The sequence below is a fragment of the Pelodiscus sinensis genome, chromosome 19 (genome assembly GCF_049634645.1).
Source record: "Pelodiscus sinensis isolate JC-2024 chromosome 19, ASM4963464v1, whole genome shotgun sequence".
NCBI classification, from domain to species: Eukaryota; Metazoa; Chordata; order Testudines; family Trionychidae; genus Pelodiscus; species Pelodiscus sinensis.
The window spans coordinates 20,785,622-20,810,734 of NC_134729.1; the positions used below are offsets into that span (position 1 = coordinate 20,785,622).

The 25,113-nt window shown below is 49.5% G+C and overlaps 1 protein-coding gene and 1 long non-coding RNA gene across 6 annotated transcripts in view; one reads left to right on the top strand and one right to left on the bottom strand.

Moving 5' to 3' along the window:
• Positions 1-25,113, bottom strand: part of INSR (insulin receptor) — a 133,856-nt gene that overhangs the window by 98,454 nt on the left and 10,289 nt on the right. For 2 of the 5 annotated variants that reach the window (XM_075902956.1, XM_075902955.1), the window contains exon 1: positions 6,292-6,425. The exons of 1 other annotated variant lie outside the window; for it this stretch is intronic. In XM_075902956.1, coding sequence (XP_075759071.1) covers positions 6,292-6,367 — 76 coding nt within the window. In that variant the 5' untranslated portion in view covers positions 6,368-6,425. Of the gene's footprint in view, positions 1-5,748; positions 5,953-6,291; positions 6,431-25,113 lie in introns of those variants that run through there. 2 more of the 5 variants (XM_075902957.1, XM_075902959.1) reach the window with 2 other exon arrangements.
• Positions 6,337-25,113, top strand: part of LOC142819022 (uncharacterized) — a 43,334-nt gene continuing 24,557 nt past the window's right edge. Inside the window, exons 1-2 of the long non-coding RNA XR_012896703.1 lie at positions 6,337-6,468; positions 8,139-8,277. This is a non-coding gene — a long non-coding RNA (uncharacterized LOC142819022). The remainder of the gene's footprint in view (positions 6,469-8,138; positions 8,278-25,113) is intronic.

Genomic DNA, 25,113 nt, shown 5'->3' on the forward strand with positions numbered 1-25,113 from the left:
GCTTCCTGAATCAGAAGCTACATGGGGAATGGGCGGCTGAAATTCAGCTTTAGAATCCACATTCTAGTCTTTTTATCACTACAAGAGACAGCAAATGATTTTTCATTATATTTGGAAAAATTTAGCCATGTTTCTCAGATTAATTGAAGTATGTGGTTTGCAGGGATGCACAGTACTGAAATAAATCTTAAGACAATACTGTACTAGCTGTACCTAAGACATGGACTACGAGATTTGCTTTCAGCCTAAAAGCACAGTTAACCAACAGATTACTGTAACCTGGTTTTAGTACATTTACTTTAACAAAGCCAACAGGCGTAACATTAGACAACTGCATTGAGATTTGTATGTCTTTCATAAACCCCAAAACTTCAAGTTAGCCACCAATCTAAGAGAACTTTTCAATGTTTGAGTCCAAAGGACACAACACTAAAGGCAACAGCCTTCTATTTGTGCTGTAACCACTCTTATGTCAGTCCCAGAACTTCATATTAGGAAAGAACAAGTGGTTCTCCCCCTTCTCTCCCCCCCACAGCTTTTCTCATCAATATTTCCTCTTGGGGAAAAATTCAGAAACAAATTAATATGAAAACTGATCAAATTAGCACCCCAAAAAAAGTTCAGGAGCCAGTTATTAGTAAGTATCAGAGAGGTAGCCGTGTTAGTCTGAATCTGCAAAAGCGACGAGGAGTCCTGTGGCACCTTATAGACTAACTGAAGTGTAGGAGCATAAGCTTTCGTGGGCAAAGACCCACTTCGTCAGATGCATGACTCCTCGTCGCTTTTGCAGTTATTAGTAAGTTTTTCTTAAACACAAGTAAGCCAAGTTCTGATTTGATTTGACCTTAAGGGATCAATCCTCACATATCTGCTCCACTGTATTGTATATACTAGGATCCATCATTGCTCCCAGGAAAGCTGCTGACAAAATTCCCAGTGAACCAAATTCTACCTATGACATCACATAATGAAATTGGATCACTAACCTCAGTGGGAACAGGCACAAAGCCCAGACTACATGCTTCCACCCTACAACAAAAAGGGAGGGGACAGCCAAATAGGACAGCAGCCCTTTCGGAGAGAGGAGGGAAAAAGCCATACACACCCACTCCTGCATCCTTTGTTATCAAGCTATTCAAAGTAACTTAAGTAATTTCTAAATCAGGCCACCGAATAAGATTTAATGGCAAGGCACAGTGATTTTTCTAAAATACATGCCATAAATATAGGGAGCCCCTTGTACAAATTAGTTCGGCAGCAATACCCTTAAGGTACTGGATAGAGAAACCACATCTGATGTCAGCTTTGGTTTTCAAAATACTGTGGCTGAGAGAAATTCTTTGGAACTTAAACCTTATTTATAGTAAACAGTTTGGATAATAAACCTTAATGACTCACTACTCCAGAGTTTTGTTTCTTTATCCATTAAGTCTGAGATAACATAGAACTAACTGTTCATGAAAAGATGATTACAGACCATTTAACATTTTATTAACGGTACAGTTTTTAAAACATATATAACCTGCCTTGGTAACTGAATCATTAAAAGAAAACATTAATTTTGCTCAGTTCAAAAGCATGACATTTCATACATAATAAACGCCCTTGTTTTCAGGAGTAAGAGGTAGGAAGAGGAAAGAGGGCTTCTGAGAGCTTCTGTTTCTCACTTGTAAGACAATTTATGAACCCAGTGATAGGGGTGTCAACCTTGCTGAGATGAGAGGTCATGAGGTCTACTAGCCAGGGGAAACATCAATGCAAGGGACTACGAGAACCAGTTTCCAAACTACTCAAATAATCTGAAGTTGGTTGTGCCCACGAAAGCTCATGATACCATCTACATTTTCTTTTAGTCTCTAAGGTGCTGCAAGACTATTTGTTGTTTTTTTAAGTTTTTCCAGTTACAGACTAACACGGCTCCCCTCGGCTACTCCAATAATGGGTTTAACAAACAGAAAAAGATCTAATAGTTAAATGGTTTAATTTTAAACTTCAGTTTGCTGCCCCTAATAGTGAGGTCTGTGTGGCGAAGCAGGTTCAAATGAGGCTGTGATGAAGAAGAGAGTCTGTTCATTTACCTTTATGCTCCCTCAGATGACCTTGTGAGGCAGCTGCTGAATTTATTCCTGCAGGCAAGGAAGGAGACGACCTCTGCTCTGCTGAGGCAAGAGCAATACCCCTAGTGCCCTGAAGACAGCTTCTCCTATGCCAGTCGCATTCAAACCCCACAGCCTGGCCTGCTGCACTTTCCATTCTACCCTAAACCTGGGATTTGATACCATTTTCATGTTCTCTATATTAAAGTCTGGGGCGGCCCGTCCATATAGGCGAACTAGGCGGTTGCCTAGGGCGCCAAGTTAAATGGGGCCCCAAATGGTGGTGCAATATCGTTGAGGGGTTTGGAGGTGGGGGCACCGATTGCATGGTTCACCTAGGGCGCCAGTTGCTGGCAGCTAGTCTAGGGCCGCTCCTGATTAAAGTCATAATAAGGACCTACTTCTTTACTGCTGTACCGGTCCCCTACAAAAGGCAAAGGACAGACCAGAATAATCGAAGATGACTCTGCTGGGCCACAGAACTAGATAAACCGCAGGGTGAAAAAGTAGATACTAAAGCGTTTTAGATAAGGCAGAAGGCTCCCATTGACTTCAGGAGGAAACAGTCGGGGTTCAAGTCTCTGCCATCAGGCAGATATTCTTCCAGTCTCACAAATGACAAGTTTTTAATCGCAAAGCACTTTCAAAGAGTGTGCCAGGGAGCTTGAATTCATAACTTTGCTAGACCCTTAAAAACATGGCCTTAACAAAGGCACAAGATTTTAAGTCTCAGTACAGCCACTAACCCCCCTTTTTGACCTATGACCACAGGGCCACTTCACTTTGAATCATAAAGTCATAGGGCTGGAAGACACCTCAAAAGGGAAGAGTCCAGCCCCCAAAATACTGTAGCATAAGTCACACATAAATCAATGATCCCCTAAAACAGCTTAGCTTAAGTTGCACATATCTATTCAAACTTGTATTTAGCTTAGTGATAGAAATGTAGCTGTGTTAGTCTGATGTAGCTGAAACAAAAAGTGATACATAGTCCTGTATTTTGTATTTAGCTGTGACACTCTTCATCACTTTCCCAGATTCGAAGAAGAGGTCTGAATCACTCAAAGCCTCTCTCTCTCCCGCCGCCCCCCACAGAAGTTGGTCCAATAAAAGATATTCCTTCACCTTGACATAACTTTTTGTCAGGAAGTTGACTATCCCTAGGACTGCCCTCTGAAAGATTTGACAGGTTATTTTTGGTGGTAAGTGCTTCTCATTTTAAGACCTCTCTGCCTCTGCAGCAAAGGGGAGGTGTTGCATGTAGTTGTTTTGGTTAACTAATAAGCCCAGGCTTATCAGTTCACTGTTTAAATATCTATACACTAACGTCCCTACCCAGAATAATAATTTAAATTAAGAAAAACAAAATTGAGTTAAGAACCCAAGCAACACTGGATAAATCAACTAGCAAAAGAATATTTCGTGGAACCCTACAACTGCAAGAGAGAAGGCTTGTATCTCAACTATGGTGACATTGGCTTTTTCCTATTATAAAATAGGAGGGGGGGCATCTTTTAAGGAACTTTACAGAGTTTTACATCTGTAAGAGCAGGCACTTCTGTAATTTAGATAGAGATTCATTCAAAAGAGCAGGCATAACCTGTGTGTGTGGAATTAGTCACTTTATTTCAACAAAAACAGCCTGCTTATGGAGCAACAATTAAATCCTCAATAATGTCTCACTGGTTTTTTGCTTGTGCAACAATTGTGTATGCATTCATCTTCAAACTGCTGAATGCACCTTCACATTAAATAATGTGTTATTTTCAATACATACTCTAATGCTCTGCAAATATAAGAGTGTGCGCTAGTGTTTAGAGGAGTGACATGGGCATTAAGACAACATTGAAAATTCTTTGGACCACGGACTTTCCTACATATCCTTAACTAGGGTTATGAATGGTTAACCAAGTGATGCTTACACATTACAATTAACCAGCAGGGCAGCCCCACACCTGACACAGCCAGGAGGCTTGGCTAAGCAACAAGACTCAGGTGGGCATGCTCCAGCCCAGCTGAAGCAACCCCCTCACCTGTCCAGTTAACTGATTAAACAGGATTTTACATCCCTATCCTTAACATACCTAGGACGGTACTGGCACTATATACGTAATAAAATTAAGTAATATCCCCCTGTTCCATTCTGGGCTCTGCTATAGTCTGACTCGGTGGACATTGATCCCATTTCTCTATCCGTAAAACAGAAATAATACTTCCCTATTTCATAAGGATGTTGTGAGGATTAATTCATTACATTCATAAACACATAAACAATCCAAGAACAAATGGTGCTACAGAAAGCCACAAGATCAGCAGTTTGTTTGTACCAGTAACAATTTGTAAAGAACTTTGAGGTCACTGAATTAAAGTTATATCGGTACTAAAATTAAAGCGTTGTGCACTGGAGAATGAAATCTTCATGTATTTCCCCACACCACAGTTTGGGCTGCCTGCCATCTCTCAACTCTTAGTTGAAAAACACAGTAGTACTTCTCAAATTTTAAAGTGAATACATGAATAATTTTTTAAAAGAGCGTGCGAGAGAAGAGAGGAAGGTATTTTTGATTACGTGACCAGCCAAATAGATTGTTTTTCCAAAAGTCAGGAGTGTTTCTTGCTTTGAAACCTTTATTATTGTATGTATGTGACGTACCAATCAATGCAATATCTGGACTCTGAACCACCCTACTGCTATTGCTTCTGTGGGAAACATGCCAAGTACAATGAAGGTTATTAAATGAACAATTTCAGTACTTAATTCTCTTTAAGCAAATATTTACCAGCAGGTTCTTTCATTTTCTATAAAAACAAAAACAAGCTAGATTCAGACAGTAAATGCTAGCTTAAGTCATTTATTTAAGCAAGCTTATCCACCTAAAATCAGCCATAAACAATGGTCTGACACTCGTTAAGATAGTTGTGAGCTTCATTTAGGAATCTCCCCAATCCCTCCATTAATGTAACTTCTCTCCACACCCTTGCTTTTAATACCTGTAACCTGTTTAAGAACCATTTTGTGGTTAATTTAAAATCCTTGCCATTCTAAGCCCACACCATGCTAAGAGCTTTCAGAAACTATATCTGGTGTTGAAATTAACTTTTAAAAAAAGAGTTAGAATTCTGTAATATAGCGAGGAAAAGGCTAGAGTGGCATGCTTTTTCATGTTTAAAACAAAAATAGACTTACAAAGACATTACTTGTAGGGTAAATTCCAACAGAAAAGCATGGGCTAAGTTCTCAACCCTCTATTTTATATATAGGCACACATGATACAATTATACCCCCTGCACATGCCAAATGCCACATTTAAGAGAAACAGTTTTAGACCCTGATTCACAAGTCAACTTAGAGGCCCCATTTCAAAATACTTGTGAGAAGTAAATATTCATGGCCACTAAGGTAAAGTTACCAGCAACTTCATAAAACGAAAGATTTTTCATTTATCCCGAACCCAAAGTAACAAAAACCAAAAACAAATGTCTCGGGGTAGCCGTGCTAGTCTGCACTAGAAAAAAAAACACACACACACCTTAAAAAACAACCAATCGTTCTGCAGCACCTTAGAGATTTAACAAAAAAATGCAGATGGGCACATTTAATGCCAACTAGCCTATGCCAAGCAAAGCAGGAATAAAGGAGTTTCCTCCTGACCTAGTCCATGTGTCTGTTCCAATAAACACCCCCCGTTATCTTTGTAGCTGTTGCTAGACCTCTTTTCAGTCACACGCAGGTACGTTGCACGCTGGCTGCATTTCGGAGAGCTTCCCACGCGCACCTTGACTCCCCTTTTTTAATTCATAAATTAATACACAAATCAATCAATCAGTCAGTCCTTCCATAGACGCCACTTTCTGTTCATTTAAGGCAACTCCCGCCCCTCATTATAGCTCCCACCCAAACCCACCCTGAAGAAAGGCATTTGGTTGGGGGGGGGGATGAAAAGCAAGAAAGTGCTCGGGGGGGGGGGGGGAGTCCTGGAACTGCCCCCCCCCCGCTCAGGTACAAAGGGCGGTGTCAGGGCGACCCTCCCGCCCTGTCGCCCCGCTCGGGCTGCAGGGGGCACAGTCACCTCCGCGCGGGGGAGACGCTCCCTCAGCCCGCGCGGCGGGGGGCGGGCGAGCGCGGCTCCCCTCAGCGCCGGCTGCGTGGCGGGGGCACCTGCCCCGGGGACTAGGCCGCGCCCGCGCTACTTACTCTCCCCGCGGCTCGGGCCGCAGCAGGCCCCCAGCAGCGCGGCCACCGCCAGCGCCAGCGCCGCCCTCAGCGCCATGCTCCGCCGCTCGGAGGCCGCCGGGCCCCGCGCCCGCCTCTCCCGCCGCTTCGTCGGGCCGCTGGCGGCGCGGGCCGGGCTCGCGGCTGCCTGCCTGGCCGGTAAACAAGGGGCTGCCCCCGTCAGCTGGGAGCGGGCGGCGGCAAGAGGCGGCGCGGAGCCGGGCTGGGGACGGGACGCGGCCGGGGGAGGGGCCCCGGGGAGGGGCGAGCCACCTGCCGGGCCCCCGGGACTGGAGCGGCGGGGCCTCCCCCCTCACGGCCCCGGCCAACCGAGAGCGCGCGCCCCGCTGCGGGCTCTTCCTCCCGGGGAGCGACCGGCCCCGCCCCCCGCCCCCCCGCTTCCCCCCCTGCCCCTGGGGGCCCGCCGGCCCCGCCCCCCGCTTCTCCCCCCTGCCCCTGGGGGCCCGCCGGCCCCGCCCCCCGCTTCCCCCCCTGCCCCTGGGGGCCCGCCGGCCCCGCCCCCCGCTTCCCCCCCGCTCCAGGGGCCCCGCCCCCCGCTTCCCCCCCTGCTCCAGGGGGCCCGCCGGCCCCCACCCGCCCCTACCCCCCCCGGGAGCAACCTGCCCCACAGCCTGCTTCTCCCCCTGCCCCAGGGGGCCCGCCGGCCCCGCCCCCCGCTTCTCCCCCTGCCCCAGGGGGCCCGCCGGCCCCGCCCCCCGCTTCTCTCCAACCCCAGGAGGCCCGCCTGCCCCTCACCCGCCCCTACCTGCCCTGGGGATCAGCCTGCCCCGAGCCCCACTTCTCCCCCAGCTCCAGGGGGTCAGCCTGTCCCACCCCCCCCCCCCCCGGGATCAGCCTGCCCCGCACCCCGCACCTCCCCCAGCCCGAGGGGGCCCGTCTGCCCACCACCCGCCCCTACCCCCTGGGGAGCAACCTGCCCTGCAGCCCGCTTCTCCCCAACCCCAGGGGGCCCACCTGCCCCGCAGCTGCCCCGCACCCCGCTTCCCCTCAGCCCCAGGGGGCCCGCCTATCCCACCCCCCAGGGGATCCGCCTGCCCGGCAGCTGCCCCGCACCCTGCTTCCCCCCCAGCCCGAGGGGACGAGCCTGCCCCGCAGCCGCCCCTCCCCTCCCCCGGGGATCAGCCTGCCCCGCATCTCGCTTCTCCCCCAGCTACAGGGAGCCAGCCTGCCCTGCCCCTAGCCCCCTACAGGACCAGCCTGCCCTGCACCCCGCTTCTCCCCCAGCCCCCGAGGCCAGCCTGCCCTGCCCCAAACCCCACAAGGGGCTAGCCTGCCCGCTCCTGCCCCCCAGGGATCAGTCTGCCCCGCATCTCGCTTCTCCCCCAGCTCTAGGGGGTCAGCCCACCCCGCTCCTAACCCCACAGGGAGCCAGCCTGCCCCACATCCCGCTTTTTCCCCAGCTCCAGGGGGCCAGCCTGCTCCTAGCCCCCCTGGGGACCAGCCTGCCACCCTCCCCCATCCCACAGCCCCAGGGACCCAGTGTGTCCTGCCACAGCCCCACTACTGCTGCCCCCAGCCCTGGGACTGGAAGCCTGCCCCACCCCTGTCACCCACCCTTGGGGACCTGCTGCTGCTGCACCCACTGCTGGGGACCAACCTGCCCTGTACCCTGCCCCGTCACCCTCCTTTGGGGACCAGCTGGACCTGCAGCCAGCCCTTCACCCATGAATGCCTGCCTGCCTGCACACACTGGGGACTAGCTTACCCTACCATGTACCCTTACCACCAGTGCCACTGCACACAGCCCTGGGGACTAGCCAGCCTACCCCTACCACCCAGGACCAATGCCACTGCCTTCTCTCCACCAGGTGACCCTTGCACAGGATACTCCTTACCTCTTTGCCCACCTGCAGAGTGCCCCAGCCCTGCAAATGCACAAACCCTCCCCAAGCCCAGACTCGTGTCACACACAGGCAGACACTGAACAACCAAGCTGAACAGCAGCAGGTAGGAGAATAAAAGGGAATTTGAATGATGGCAGATTATTAAATAACAAAGAACAGTTACAGAGCATGTTGGCACATTGGGGATGTATTGGACTTTGAATATGGAATAAGCACTTTTATAAACCATGCACTAGATTTGCCCCTCGTTGCTCGGGTCCTTAAGTACGTTTTGTTTTTTTCATCTGTATCATTGCTCTTGAGTGGTGGTGGTGACAATGAGGGGTTCAATATGTTGGCTGCTCTGGGGAGAGAGAACAACCCCAGCCCTCTCTCACTACAGCAGCTTAGGGCCAGGTGAGCAGTACCTGTCCATGGCCAATGTAGTTGCAGCGAGCACATCCAGGGGCAGAATGCATGTTCCCTGGCTGGGGGAGACAGACAGACTGATAAAGTCTCTGCAATATATAGTAGATTACTGTCCCTTTCTCCATCCCTGGGGGCTCAATGGGGGTACAGCTGTCCTGGTCCCCTGCTCTGGCTCCTTGCTGCCCCCGCATGGTCATTCTCCAGTATAACTGTTCCTCCTACTAGACTCCCTCCCTTTCCATTTTATGAGAAACAATTGAATTCCAGGAACATCTCATTTATTCTGGCACAGCCAAACCCTGACCTGGCTTTAAATTATGACAAAAGGAATCTGCTTACCAAATGTGGTGGTCCTAATTCTTATAGTTTAGGAGGAGCTCTTGAACAAACAGATCAAAAGGTTCTCTAAAATACCTAGTAGATAAACTAGTGCCACTTTGCAGGGAAGTTAACTATTGATTCTAAGCCAGTATAGTTTATAGCAGTCAAACCAGTGTGTAGACCAGTCCAAATTCCTCACCACATGTCACCAAAGTCAGCAATGTTGTCCCTATTGCACACAGATGCCTTGTCTACCTTAGCAAACATTCTTGTACAGAAACACACATGTTAAGCTGAAATAATGCTGACCCCAGCTTTGTAATCAGTGTAGAAGACCATAGCGTAGGACCAGAATCAAGCCTGGGAGCAGTGTTCCCTGTAATCTCTTGCTTCCGTGGGATACAGACTTTGATGCTTTCCCTCCATTCTTTAAATGTTTGTTGTTTGTCCTTGAGCTAATGCATCACAATACATTTCCTGGCAACCAAGAGAACTACTTCCAATAATTTTGTCTGCTTTTGCACAGTCCCACTTATGCAAGATTGTGAGTTATGCAAACTCTTTGTATACAGAAAATGTATCATTCTAACGTGCTTTATAGGCAAACAACTATTCTTTTTCCAAATCTTTGCCTCTCCTTTTCCAAGTATCTCACTGTACACTAGACCCTTTACTTAAGTTTTAGATTTATTGATACGGGACCTGGTACAGAGGCTCCCAAACTATAATCCATAATCCATAGGGCACTGATGAACTGCAGAACACTTGCCACTGGTCTACATAGAGCTGGCGGGTCACATAGCAATGGCTTTCCTCCTTTTCCCCCCCCATCTGTTAATTTGCATTAAGAAATCCAAATGTATATTATTAAATTGTTTCCCTCTGTTACTTCGCCTTGTAAAGAGTTGCTGCAGTTGGCACGTGGGTATTACACAATTGTGGTTGGATGAGAAAGTGATCCACATGCTTACGAATCAGAGAGGAATTAGGTTAGAACAATATTTAGATGTGATCCACACCGCAAAAAGGTTTGAGGTTCTCTAAGCTTGGTGATTAGAGCACAAGACTGGGAGTTTGGACGACAGGTTGAACCTGACCAGTTCCGAACCACAGAATTTTCCATATTGATGTCGAGCCTGAATTCTGTTCTTTACTCCAATGCAAGTCAGGAGTAACTGGTAGGTATTTACCTAACAGGCGTCACCTTCACAGAGTGGTTAAAAAGCCGAAAAGTGCTGTTTAAATGGCCACAAGCTGCTGAGTTTTCTCTGATGGCGTGTGTGACAAATCCGTCATCATGTTTGCATTTCTGCCTGATGTACGGCTGTTCTTCCAGCTTACTCATGTGGCAGAACTGGCCTGGTAGGAATGCTCTCCCCTGCACATGCCTGATTGTGCTCTGGGCTTATCTAAAAGTGGATTAAATATATTTTCCTTGGAGTTGAAAAAAGTAGTTATCCCTGACCTGGATAAAATCACAGGAGGATTAGTGAGGCACTGCCAGAGTAAACCGCAGTTGTGGAAGCTTGTGAGTCCACCTATTGTAAATGTCATATGTCTACACTGCAGTGTAGCCCAGTATTTGAACTCAGGTTCAAGCCTAGCCCCCCCACCCCTTCCATCTGTGTGCAAATGGCACTAACCCAGGGTCTAATGACCCCATGGGAGTGGAGGGTACAAGCCTGAGTCAAGCTGCCAGCCTGGGTTCAAGCCCTTTTCCTGCCGCACTGGAGTTGTGCTCTGGGAGTCTGCCAACAATATCCCACAGTCCCATGGTCCAACTGTCTTAGTCCTCTCGCTGAGTGTTTCTTGACCACTGGTACGAGTACCTTCAGTACTCAAGAAAAGTCTGGGGGGGTACGTCAACACTACTGAAATTGAGACAACTGAATTTGTTTTAAGTTTTACAGTGCTCTATTATTTTTGTACTTTTTACACTCAAAAATTTCATTGCCCACCCGGCAACGATTAAGTTGTTAAACAAATGTGTTGCAGTGGTAGAAAAAAATCGTGTGTGTCTGAAAACTGTAGGTACTGGGGATACTTCTAACTTTTTTTTTTTAAGGAATACTTTAGAAAAAAAAGGTTGAGAAACACTTCTCTAGCCAGTCAATTGTGTTGGACAGTTAAGTTTTCCCACACTGCACCACAAACTAAGGGTTAAGGCAGCCATATTTTGGGATGGCACTAGGAAGTCAGGGATGTGCATAGTTTGGCTCAGGCAAGGCAGATGCTGAAGCCCCAGGTTTGGACCCATGGTTCAAAAATTCCTAGCCTGGGGTTACAAATGAGTTTAAATCAGCAGTTCCCAACCTTTTCCAGATGGGGACCCATTTTGACAATTGAGAAAGACTTGGTGACCCAAGGCAATTGAAAAACGGAGGGAGGGCAGAGCCACCTGGAGAGACACTTGGTGACCCTTTTGAAATGTAATGGCGACCCAGATTTGGGTCCCGACCCATAGGTTGGGAAACCCTGCTCTAAATCAACAAGTCCAGGGTCTGCTAAGTGGAGTGCTACTAAGCCTGGGCTTGCGTTACAGAATAGACATACCCAGGATGTCCCTCCACCTTCAGCTGCACTTTCAACCTGTTTTGGTTATCCCAGCTTCTCTCTGGTTTATTCTTTAACCATCCCTTAAATGAGTATAGATAGACACAGAGTGACATTTACAGGGGGAAACTCACTCTGAACTAGGAGACAGCCTAGGAGGGAGTCTATGTTACTAATACTTAGCACACTGAATGTTCTTTAAAAATCACAGTCACATTTTTCAGAAGGGACTAATTATTTGGGGGGGGGACCACTCTGTTTTTGGGACCCTCACTCGAGGCTCCTGTAAAGGATCCTGATTTTTAGAGAGGGTTGAGCACCTGCCATCTGAGGAAAAAAAGTCTAGATCCTTTAAGGCGCCTCCAGTTGAATTAAAAAAAAAAATCACAGGTTGCTGTTGAAAACCTTAGCTCGTATTTTTTAACAAACTTCTTTGTGTCACAAACAATACCCAAGATAATTAAAACTGAAAGAATGTTTAAAGTCTCACTTATCCTTCACCATCCCTGCTACTTATTTGCATTTTGCAATCCACTCCACTGGGACAATGAAAACACAGCATTGAAGATGGCCCAAACTGCCTTCAATTGCTTTACACTGCAAACAACTTCTAAATCCATCCTAAATGCACATGCACAATCAATATTGCAAAGCAGTCACTGGGAAGACTCTTGCTAGTGACTGGCTCTCAGTTGAGACTCCACAGTTGTTCAAGTGAAGTGCTAAGAGTCCTTTAGGAAATAAAGACCGACACGTGCATGAGAACAGCTGAAATATCATTTGGGCGGGGGGGGGGTGTTAAATCTTAAAAGTGTATTTGCACCTACAGTAACACTGCCCTGTTTGGACTCCGTGTGTGAATTTTGCTGCTGCTATCTACGGACAGAAAGATGTCAGACCAAAGCTTCTAAAATTAAAGCACAGCCTAGAAGAGAATTCTCCCAGAACTCTATGTAAACCACCTCCACAGGGGCAGTAGCTCCCAGCACTGGCACCCCATTTACACTGGTGCTTTGCAGCACTGTGATGTATTGCTCTCGGGGCGGGGGGGAAGTTTTCTCACACCCCTGAGGCAGAAAGTTGCAGCGCAGTAAAGTGGCAGTGTGGACTTAGCCGAAATGTCACACACAACCCCTAACACAAGTAGGTTTTGCAGCCTGTGGCAGCAGGGTAACCTCCCTATGCATGACTTCATTCTATCCCTGCTTCCATTCTGTCCCCAATCAGGTAACTGATACTGGTTTGCAACTTTGTCACAGGAGGATTAAAGTTACAGGTTTATCTTTCACCAGAATACTACTTTCAGTTTCTAATTTCAGATGAGCACATCAGCCTGCAATCTCCCCCGCACCTCTCCCATGCTGCCAGTTTTACATGTTGTTAATGCTACAGTACGCTGGCTGCAAGATCAGATAAACTGAGAGCAGCTGTGTGGTTGCTGAGGCATAGAGCCAATACCCTTCTGCGCATGCCTTATCCCCCTAGAGCTCCATTATTAGTTGGACTAGATCTGTAGGTATTTTCCAGTTTTCATTTCTCTGGACTTCAAGACACTTTGTCAAAGTCATCAGGCTGATACCTTGTCTCCCAGGGTAACACCCCTCCACATCCTGCCTAGTTCCCAACTAAACAAACTTCAAACAATCAATGGCAATGAGTTTGCAAATGATTCATGACACTGAAATGATTTCAGAAATTATTTCCAGAACCACCCCCATTCTCTCTTCTCTCCCAAAAGCAGCCACTTTTGCGCAAAATCTTGCTGCCTGTCTAGACTGGCTGTGAGTATTTGCTCAAGAACACTGACTTTGTAATGTACAAAACCAGTGGTTTTTGCGCAAATACTCTGACGCTCCCGCTCAGGGATAAGCCCTCTTGAGCAAGTATTTAGCCCATGGCTAAAATGGCCATCAGAGCTTTCTTGCGGAAGAGAGTGTCTACACTGGCACGGATGCTTTTGCTCAAAAGCCAGTATAGACGCTCTCTTGCGCAAATACTTTTAACGGAAAAACTTTTCCATTAAAAGTATTTGCACAAAATCATGCCAGTCTAGATGCAGCCTAAATGTAAACAGCCTTGAGGTACGCAAGGTATAGCTCAGTAACTGTATCCCAAAGCAATGAGCTTTTTCTTTGGTGCTTTCTTCCCTATGATTCGTTTATCTTCTAACAACACAGTGGTCACCAACCAGTAGATTAGGATCTACCAGTAGATCTTGGAGCTCCTGACAGGGGATCTGACTTTCTCAGGGGCTGCAGGGACATGCCAGCCACGTCCAGTAGTACAATTACCATAGAGATAATTACTCCAGATGTGACAGGTTCAGCATTTTAGAACTCACTACTCAAAGAATTAAAAGTAAGTGTAAGAGAGAAATGAAAGTTACGAAATGCACAGAACAGTCAAAAACCAAAAACAACCCACTTTGCAGGCAGTAAAAGTAGTAACAATCCCCCATGTATGTGTTGGGTCAGGAGAGGAGAGGGAAGGACAGTGCATGTTTGTGAGAATGACAGAGACACACAGGCTACGTCTACACTGGCATGATTTTCCAGAAATGCTTTTAACGGAAAAGTTTTCCGTTAAAAGCAGTTTCGGAAAAGCACGTCTAGATTGGCAAGATGCTTTTCCGCAAAAGCACTTTTTGCGGAAAAGCGTCCGTGGCCAATCTAGATGTGGTTTTCAGCAAAAAAGCCCCGATCGCCATTTTCGCGATCGGGGCTTTTTTGCGGAAAACAGTACTTGCCTGCAGATACCACTCCTGCAGCTCCCATTAATCAATAATGGAGAACTGTGGCCAGTGGAAGCTGTAAGCTGTGTGGTTGGGGCCTGGAGATGAGGGGCAGCACATAGAACCATAGATCCACCGCTGTACATACCAGCTGCATTCAGGAGTGGTGCAGGGCAGGCCTGCCTGGGCTCTGCTGTTCCATTCCCAGGGTAGGTGGAGGGGGGTTGGAGCTGGAACCTGCAGCCCTGCCCTCCCCTCCCCTCCCTACACAAATGCCCTATCCCCTAGTTCATTCCAGAACCCAGCCCAGCTCCCTACCTTCAGAGAGTCCCTTCTCCTGCTTTCCTAATCAAGGCACCAGCTCCATCCCTGGGGCAGCCAGTGTTGGCTTCCCAGCTGACGTCGGAGTGGGCAGAATCAAGCCCACCAGCCCGTGCTCCAGAGACTGATGCCCTGTCCCTGAGTTCACAGGAGATCCCACTCCACTGCCCTACCTTCAGCGGGTCCGTTATCCTGCCTTCCTAACACAGGAGCCAGCTCCATTCCTGAGTTGGCTGTCTGGATGCTCGCAGGGTGGGTGGGACTTGAACCCACCACCCTTTGCTCTTCAGGGGGAATGCCCTAATCCACTCCAGACCCCACCCCACCCCTCTACCTTCAGTGGGTCCCTTATCCTGCCTTCCTAATATAGGAGCCAGCTCCATCCTGGGGGCAGCCTGTGTTTGCTGTCCTGCTGCTCCAAGAGGGGAGGCAAGACTTGAGCTGCCAGGGGAAGCGGGACTTGAGTCCACCACCCTGTGCTGCACAGGCAAATACCCTATCGCCTAAGCTACTCCAGGACCCAGCCCACCTGCCTACCTTCAGAGGGTCCTTTATCCTGCCTTCCTAATTCAGGAACCAGCCTGTGCGGGCTATGCGGCTGCTCCCAAGGTGGGTGGAACTCAAGCTCCCAACCCTGCATTCCCCAGGCAAATGCTGTAACCCCTAGTCCACTCAAGAACCCCACACCACCTCCCTACCACCTTCAGAGAGTCCCTTATCCTCTGTTCGCTGTCTGGTCACTCCCAAGAGGGTCGGGGGGAGGTTTGGGGGGGCAGGACTCGAGCCTACCACCCTGTGCTCCCCAGCTAAATTCCCGAGTCTACTTCAGAACCCAGCCCACCTCTCTATCTTCAGCAGGTCCCTTATCCTGCTTTCCAAATGCAGGAGCCAGCTCCATCTCCAGGACAGCCTGTGTTGCTATCGGGCTGCTCCCAGGGTGGGCAGGACTTAGACCCCCAGCCCCGCACTCCCCAGGTAAATGCCATATCCCTTAGTCCACTCAAGCCCCCACACCGTCTACAAAGTGATCTGTAGCATTACTATAGCTGTGTTAGTTCTAGGATATGAGGGTATGTCTACACTACCCCGCTAGTTCGAACTAGGAGGGTAATGTAGGCATACCGCACTTGCAAATGAAGCCCAGGATTTGAATTTCCCAGGCTTCATTTGCATAAGCGGGGCCGCCATTTTTAAAACCCCGCTGGTTCGAACCCCGTGCAGCGCGGCTACACGGGGCTCGAACTAGGTAGTTCGGACTAGGGTGCCTATTCCGAACTACCGGTACACCTCGTTTCACGAGGAGTAACGGTAGTTCGGAATAGGAACCTAGTCCGAACTACCTAGTTCGAGCCCCGTGTAGCCGCGCTGCACGGGGTTCGAACCAGCGGGGATTTAAAAATGGCGGCTCCTCGCTTATGCAAATGAAGCCTGGGAAATTCAAATCCCGGGCTTCATTTGGAAGTGCGGTATGCCTACATTACCCTCCTAGTTCGAACTAGGAGGATAGTGTAGACATACCCTGAGAGAGTAAGGTAACAGTGTGAACTTACATTCACAACTCTGCTAGACAACTAATTCTTTGGCCTGAAGCTGTGAAGAGCCCTGTGCTGTTCGAAAGCAGGTACCATGCACTAGCAGAAGTTGGTCCAATAAAAGATGTTTCCTCGCTTACCTTCTCTCTTTAGGAAGTCAGGAAGACATAAGCGAGCTCCAAGACCTCCAAGAAGAGCAATGCAGCCCCACCGAACGCTTTCCATGAAACTGCTTCTCAGAAAGCAAAGCGGTTTCAGATTTTTGCCTGAGGCACTTCCTCTTGGTTAGCATCTTTCACGCTTCGTCTCACACACCAAGGTAGCACATCGCGCCATTATGTACCACATGGGAAATTCAGACATTAACCCCCGATGTCCAGAATGGGAAAGCATTTTCTAAAAAAAATAGGTGTGAAGAGGCGGGGAGGGGGGCTAAGGTTCTAGTTTATAGTCACCAAGGCTACGTCTACACTGGCGGCTTCTTGCTCAAGAACAGCTGATCTTGCACAAAAATTTACTTCTTGGGCAAGTAAATTTACAGTACAGCGTTGGAAAACAGGGCTTCTTCCGGAAGAGTTATTCCTCTCCCTGCAAGGAATAAGCCCTCTTGCACAAGAGGGCAGTGTAGACAGGCAACATGAATTTCTTGCGCAAGAACCCCTATGGCTAAAATGGCCATCAGAGCTTTCTTCCTCAAGAGAGCGTCCACACTGCCATAGACACTCTTGCGCAAAAGCACATGCCAGTGTAGACGCGCTCTTGTGGAAGACTTTTTGCACAAGAACTCTTCTGCAAAACAGTTCTTGCACAAGAAACTGCCAGTGTAGATGTAGCCCAAGTGTATAGCTAGTTATTCCACAAACTGTAGGTTCACAATGTTACAGAAGATTTGCAATGGCACTGCTAGAAGCTTGAGTATGTAATACAATAGATTTGATCTTTGCTGACAGCTTCAATAAACTATTCTTCCTCCGCTCCTCCCCCCAACCGATCAGAAAGTTTATCAACACTAGTTTGTCTTGGGTCCTAATATGCTTCATCCCCTCCCCTGTGGGCAGCTCAGCAGACTGCAATTTCTCATATTTTAATGTTTTATGACCTTGCTTCTCAGATGGTTTATTATAGTAGAGAAGCCAGGGGTAAAATGACAGCAATGCAAAGGCTAACCCTCACTCAGAAAGATTGTTTACCAGCCTGACCTCACCGCTGGCCTGTGATTTAATACAATATGAGAGTTTGCCTTTGCAATTATTGTCTGGAATGGAGGCTTGCGGCGTGCCATTTCTATACATCAAAGCATCATCGAGAAGAGAGATTTCTAAACCCCAGAACTTCAGGAATAGACACGTGCAACAGTGATCATTAAAGTCTGGGGCAGGTCCTCCATCAGAGTACGTGCCATAGCCCTATTGACTTGCTATTTACACCAGGATTTGTCTCCTCCCCTTCCCATTTCCACCACTGCTACTTAGGGCTGTCAAAAGTTTCCCCGTGTAGATCCAGTACAGGAAAATGGCACTGAACCCAATATGACTACGTCGTAATTTGTGGTCAGTGCCATTGCTTTTAATCGTGATTGGTGTATTCAGTTCCCTGGGAGCAACCAGACAGCAAACAGAGGATAAGGGACTTTCTGAAGGTGGTAGGGAGGTGGTGTGGGGTTCTTGAATGGACTAGGGGTTACAGCATTTGCCTGGGGAATGCAGGGTTGGGAGCTTGAGTTCCACCCACCCCAGGAGCACCCAGATAGCCGGATTCCCTTCTTCCTCCCCCCCCACCCCCAGCTCAGTCATCGGGGAAAACAACAGCAACTCGACACAGTTCTCAGGAAGTGATGGGTCTAGGATAGATCACGGAGAGGAGGAACTAGGGACTTCAGCATTAGGGATGAACAAGTGGCCCTGCCGCATCTTGAGGATTAGTCCCGCATGACAATATTGGCGTTAGGGCTGATTCCGTCTAGTTCACTGTCAAGCCATTGGAGGGCCAAGTTCCTATTTCTGCCACTGCACAGCTGAACGTTTGTTGATCAGAAGGAAGGAGGTAGGGACAGTGATCAGTTTGATGCAAACCAACAGCAAGGAGGACCCGTTCCAACGATTCTTCTCTGGGAAAGCGTGATGCAGCCGGCGAAATCCGTCCCTGTGCAAAGCAGCAGCCAAAACAAAATTGAAGTGAGACTTAGATATTGCATAGACCTGTTGCTAGCCCCTAGCACAGGGCTGAATTTCACCTTCCGTAAGCAGGTTTCCCTGGTGGAAAGACACAGAAGAAATACACAGGACAACAATCCCTCTCAGGGTTGGCCCTGCGAATAACCTGACCAACATTGGCTCAGGTTCTTGGCACCATCTGCTGTTCCGCTGCAGCCTATTCATGAGCTGTGACAAACCACCGCACACCGGTGTAGGTTGTATCTGAGGAACACCTGACATGCCAGGCAGCAGCAACAGGATTCACCTGAATACAAGAGGGCCTCATTTCTATCATTCCCTCAGCCTGGGTGACAACTGCTGTCTCCTTCACATACCACCCTGCCCTAACCTCACAAAGCAGCACAGGGGTCATAGAATCATAGAACTCTAGAACTGGAAGGGACCTCACGTCCCCTGCCCTCATGGCAGGACCCAGCACCGTCTAGACCATCCCTGACAGATGTCTATCTAACCTGCTCTTAAATATCTCCAGTGATGGAGATTCCACAACCTCCCTTGGCAACTTATTCCAGTGTTTAACCACCCTGACAGGTAGGAAGTTTTTCCTAATGTCCAACCTAATGTCTAACCCTCCTTTGCTGGAGTTTAAGCCCAGCCCTTGTCAGAGGTCAAGGAGAACAATTTTTCTCCCTCCTCCTTGTGACTCCCTTTTAGATACCTGAAAACCGCTCTCATGTCTCCTCTCAGTCTTCTCCTTTCTAAACTAAACAACACCAATTCTTTCAGTCTTCCCTCATAGCTCATGTTCTCTAGACCTTTAATCATTCTTGTTGCTCTTCTCTGGACCCTCTCTTTCTTGAAATGTGGTGCCCAGAACTGGACACAATACTCCAACTGAGGCCTAATCAGCGAAGAGCAGAGCGGAAGAATGACTTCTCGTGGCTTGCTTACAACACTCCTGTTGATGCCTCCTAGAATCATGTTTGCTTTTTTTTTTGCAACAGCCTCACACTGTTGATTCATATTTTGCTTTTGGTCCACGATGATCCCTAGATCTCTTTCTACAGGACTAGACCGTCGCTTCCCATTCTGTGTGTGAAACTGATTGTTCCTCCCTAAGTGGAGCACTTCGCATTTGTGCTTATTAAACTTCATCCTATCCCTCAGGAGCAGTTATGTGCCACCCATGGGCTCTTTGTCTGGGCAAGTGTTGGCAGTTCCTTCTATTTCTGCTGCTTCTTTAAGAGCCTGGACACGGGCCTTCTCGCTGTACTGGTGCGGAAAGCTGTAGCTGTGGAGTCCTACACAAGGAGTCCTTGGAATTGACTATGGATACGAGGCACATCTCCTCTCTGCCCTTCTTGGAAAGGGGCTTCCCACGCAGGTTGTTGGAGACGATGGGATCTGAAGAACCGCTCAGCAAAACATTTCGCTTGCGTGAAATCTAGCAGGGGAATTAGCTAGCAGGTCAGTGTAACCGTCACTTGGCAGGGGTGTTCCTCCTGGCTGATCACCAGGGCAGAGAGAGAGGGAGGGTCGGACGAAAGCGGCGCCATGCGTGGGGTTTCTCTGTTAACGAGCGAATCTCAAAGCAGAGCTCTCTGCCCAGAGGCGGCTCACCGCTGTTCCTGTTGCAATTGCTGCTAAGGAGGAATGAGGAGATGCAGGGTGGTACCATGCCACTAGCAGGCCAGGGTTATTCATCTCCTTTGGCGGCTTTGATCTGCCCCGGGCTAAAAGGAAACACTCTGGGCAGGGGAGCCATTTTTCCCATGTGCACCCTCCCCTGCACTCTGGAGAGAGCTGCTGAGCAGTGGGGACCTTCCCACCAGTCTGGGGGCACCGAGAGAAGCTGGTTCCCTCTAAGACTCAGGGCCAGCCCATGCACCTGCCATGGTGACTGGGTGCTTTGTGGCTGGCCCCTGGGAGCTGCCCGCCTGAGGAGCTCATCACAGCCCAGAAACACAGTGTGTCTGCCCCAGAGCACCCGGTGGCATCTTTACAGGGAGCCCCCACTGAATCTGGTGGGCACGGCCGGTGCTGGGCCGCAGCAATTGCTGCAAAAGCCTGATCGGCCAAAGAGTTTAGTTTTTCTCTTTTAGTGTCTTTTCCTGACAGCCCGCAGCAACCCCCACTCTTCTGGGGCAGCAGAGACACCCCCCGCCCGCACCCAGCAGCCCAATGCAGGCAAAACAAGGCAGCAGTTTTTCCTCCTCCTCCCCTCCCCCTGTCGCCAAAAAATACGGCCACAAACGAGCCGTGGACTCAAACGGCGCTCGGGCAGAGCCCTTCCAGCTCCTTGCTGCAGGTCCCTATGGGGCAGCTCCTCCTTTTCTGCAGTAAAAAAGCCCGTGAATTCAGAGCGTGGCCATGGGGGAAGGGGGAGGGGGCAGAGCCGAGTCGTGGGGCACTGAGCCAGGAGGGCCACGTCACACACTGAGGGACGTGCACCAGCCCAGTTCTGATGTACCCGTGTGCCGCTCTGGAATGCACACGGACATGCTCCACAGCAAGAGCAGCCCCTTCCCATCTGGTCGCCACATGGGGAAGCCTAAGCAGGGGCTGCTCTGTGCCACACACTAAGCTCAGCCACTGCTCTTGGGCCCTCCACGCTGTCACGGTAGAAGCAGCCTGCAGGCCCTGCCCTATTGCCGGTGGGTTCCGGCAAGGCCAGGGGAGGAGACACACAGGCATTGGCTCTGCTCTGCATGCTTTGTTCGGAGGCACCGCATGAGACGCCGGCTACCGGCTGCCACGCTCAGGCAGCTGTCGGAAGGGAGCCGGGTGCTCTGATGGCCCCCCAAGGCTGTGCCTAACCCTACAGTTACTTTGTTCAGGTGTTGAGGTGGGAGTCCCGGGAGGGCTAGAAACGGAGTAGAACCAGGACGCTCAAACCGCATTGACCTGTTGCATTCCACGTGCCCCTCTTTCACAGAGCTTCCCCAGTGCCTTCAGGAGCACACGCCTCCGGACCAGGCCCCTCACTACTGCCATGGGGCCAGCCCAGGGTGTTCTCTTTCCCTCTGCTGCACTGACACACATTCGTATAGAGGCAAGAATATCCTGGCCCGAGAGCTGGTGTTCTCAGACCCAAGCTGTTTCAGATTATATGCCTTCACACATGACCTATCTGGCACGATTGCCTGTCCAGAAGAAGGATTTCAACGCACATTAGGTCACAAAACAATCCAGTTTTTCCATCCCGTGAACGCTGTTCTACCGCAGCCTGCAGAGGCTGAGGACGCTTTCTAGAGCCATACCTGGAAAAAACACCCGGAGAACTTGGCAAACCAAACCAAAAAAGAATCTTTCTGGAAGGGGTCCTTGTGGTTGCAGCATTTTCCAGACTTCCTGAGCTCTGTGACACTGGAAACTAAGAATCACGTTCTTCCTCCTTCCAAAAGCTTCCCTCTGAAACCACCGAGCTGATGCTAAAAGAAGTTGCAGCTGCACAAGGTCAATCCCATCAGAACAGGGAACTCTTCAAATGGTTTGCTCCCTTAGCAAAAGGATTCGGCTAGACAGCACCAAAGTCACAGCACCAGAGTAAGGAGTTAACATACAGCTCCATGCTGCAGTGTAACTGTATGAACTGGAAAAACGAGGAGCCCTGTGGCACCTTAAAGACTAACATTTATTAGGGCATGAGCTTTCATGGGTAAAACCCACTTCATCAGGTGTATTGGAGTGGCAGTTACAGAAGCAGGAGTCTATATAAGGAAGAAGCTGCTTGTGTCAACGATGCTAATTAAGTCAGGGTGGCAGTGGATCATTCACAGCATTTGGTGTGAGATGTGAATATCCAGGGAGGGGAAGTTGCCTTTGTAATGCATTCACCAGATGAGATCCTTATGCAATGCTAAGTCGATAGTGCTGAATTTGCAAACAAATTCCAGTTCTGTCGTCTCCCTTTGTCGTCAGTTTTTGAAACTCTTCAGTAGAAGGGTGGCTCCTTTCAAAACCTGGCCTGTTCTCTCCGGGCATTCCATAGTAGAAGAATTGATGATTGATCTGAGGGGATACGTTTATTTATTTTACAGCACACCTGTTGGAGTCAGCGGGATTCTGTCCCTCTTTATGCACCTGCAACACATTGTTCTCTATGCACAAGGCCTGGTCATTCATGCTACCACAGACTCACTGAATGTAGCACACGTTGCATGGGGCTTGCAGGTTTCATGTGACCTTTTGTCAAATCTGCCTGTCAGTAGAAGCCAAGAACCCAACTTGACGTTCAGAGCCCTGGGGTGGTTGTAGAAGGGCTGATGTGCCAGACGCACAGACACTAACACAGATGAGGGTGGCTGTCCAGGGTAGAAGAAGCAGGCCCGATGTTTAAGAGTCTGCAGGGTCCTAACTCTAAACTCCGACAAGCCAGTGCAGCGCAGAGGGGGAGCTAGAGGATCCCAGAGAAACCAGGAACCTTGCCCCATCTTAAAGCTATCAGGAGGAAATGACCGCAGCAGTTTTTGCTTATCATTCCCAGGGACCATGTTTTGGGACTGGCCAAACTGAGCAGCTCCCACAGGAGAAGGGTGAAGCCAGGATGTTCAGAGGCAAAACAGCAGCCTTGGTGAAATGCTTCAGAAAAATCTTCACGCTTTGCATAGAAAAATGATTCAACGGAATTAACAGCAGGGTTTGGGATCTGCTGCATCACCACAGAACCAGCCCAGCTAGGTCAGAGAGACAGTCTAGGGCCACGACCAAAACATTCCTCTGACATCTCCTCTACGCAGCATTGCTCCGGCAAGACCAATGAACCGAGCTGGAGGCAAATGAAGAGACTGAGCAATTGGAACAAGAGGGCGGCTACTCTGCAGGTTGCAGTTCAGTGCCTGATAACGGACTGACGGGTGCTTTAGAAATGCTACTCGATTGTGAAGAAGAGACACTGTACTGGTAATGGATAATCAGGTCGTCTGTGCCATGAATAGACTCTGGTGCCAGAAAGGGACCATTTCGATAAACTAGTCCGATCGCCTGGATGACACAGGACATAGAACTTCCCCCAAATAATTCCAAGAACAGATCTTTTAGAAAAACATCCAATCTTGATTGAAAACTTGGCCATGGGTGGTCGGTAATGCAGGCAAAGGAAGGCACGGCCTTCCCAAAACTGCCTACACGCCGACCACCTAGGGTTGGGGCCGCCACTGGTAGGGATGTAAGAGACTACTTGACTAGTGATGTGACTAATCACTCTCCACCTCCATGCTGCCTCTATCAGAGAGAGACAGCAAGGGGGGGAGCAGGAGTTGGTACTGGGGGAAGCCGGCTTAAAAGCTGGTTCCTCCCAGCACCGTCTCCGCGAGGGGCAGGGGAGTTAGAGGCACAGTGGAAACGGCATGAGCAGGGACTGAAGCGGTCTCTGCTTGCACCGCTTCTGCTGCGATTCTGTTTTTTGAAATGTACAAGAGCCCCGCCAGGACTCTTGTACATTTCAAAGGCTCAGGTGCCACAGGGAGCGCAGGGCCAGCTGGTTCCACTTTCCCTGCGGGGCTTTTGCTTTGGAACTGTAAGTTCAAAGGCGGAGGAACCCTTAGAGACTCATTGAATGGTCAATGGAAATCCCATGAACTATTCAATTAATTAATTAATTTAAATTTAACATCCCTATCCGCTGGGGAAGGCTATGGCCGTGGTGCTGCAGCCTGGCTTCTCTCGGCCACCAGGGAAGGCAGCCCAGCTGCTGGAGACATGGCACAGCAGGCTGGCTCCCCCCAGCCACCGGGGAAGGCAGCTAGCCCAGTATCCTGTCTTATAACAGTGGCCAATACGAGATCTCCCAGAGGGAGGAATCACAACAGGTAATCCTCATGTGCTCCCTCCCCTGTCTTCCCCCTTCCAGACAAACTGAGGCTAGGGACACCATTCCTACCCATCTTGGCTAGTAGATTCATGGAAGTTCGGTCCATCAATGGCTATCTAGCTCTTTTTTGAACCCTGTTAAAGTTCTAGCCTTCACCGCATCCTCTGGCAAGGAGTTCCACAGGTTGACTGTGCGCTGAGTGAAGGAAAAACCCAATACAGGATTTTGGCTTACGAGCTTGGGGCCTGCAGCTGCAACACATTCTGCTTCTGGACAAAAGATGCACATTAGGAAATTCCAAATCCCCTTCCAGGAGTATTTGGACACCTCCACAGTTCATGCAATTGAACAGCTTGGACCGTTCTTTATGGAGGGGCCTGACAGTGCCCTGTGGCTCCAAAAGTGCAGGGAAAGCCAAAGAATAGCTAGGGGAGGCCAGGAAAGCTTTGCCATAGGAAAACACACACCCACACCGACCCTGCCCCAAGCAAACTGACGGGTCAATCCTTCCCCATCACAAATTCAAGGTCAGACATAATCTCTCTGGGGCTGCAAAGGTTAAACTCCCCCACACAACTCCCTGGGGAGGAAGGTCAGTACACTCACCCTATGCAAAACATGAGGAAACCGGGCCAGCGCCGTTTAGGGATACCCCAGGTCCAAGCAGCAAGTCAGTGGGCAGAGCCGGGAATGCCTAGTTACCACGCAACACTCTTCCCTCTAGGCCTGTGCTGGGGAAGTGGCTCCAACTCACTAGAAAAAGCAGAGAAGAGGCGGGGCGGTTGGAGCATTCCTGCCCCTGCCTCTGGGAAGGGTGGCCTTGTTGGGTTGCTCAATCTCTCTCTTCTATGAGCCACGCTGCCGAGCTCACGGGTTCTCCCCAAGCCCCACATGCCCCTTGGAGAATAGGGAACGCCGTGGCTAGAGCCTGTGGTCCAGAGATTGCTGGGTGGATGGCTCTGCACTGGGTGCAGAACACACTCCTCAGCAAGGAGGCCAGTAGCTGCATGCCTGAGGCCTGGCCATGGGAAACGCATCCCAAGTGGTTCCAAGAGCCTTGGAGCTAGTGCCAAGTCTCTTCGTGCACAAGATTTCACATCATGGG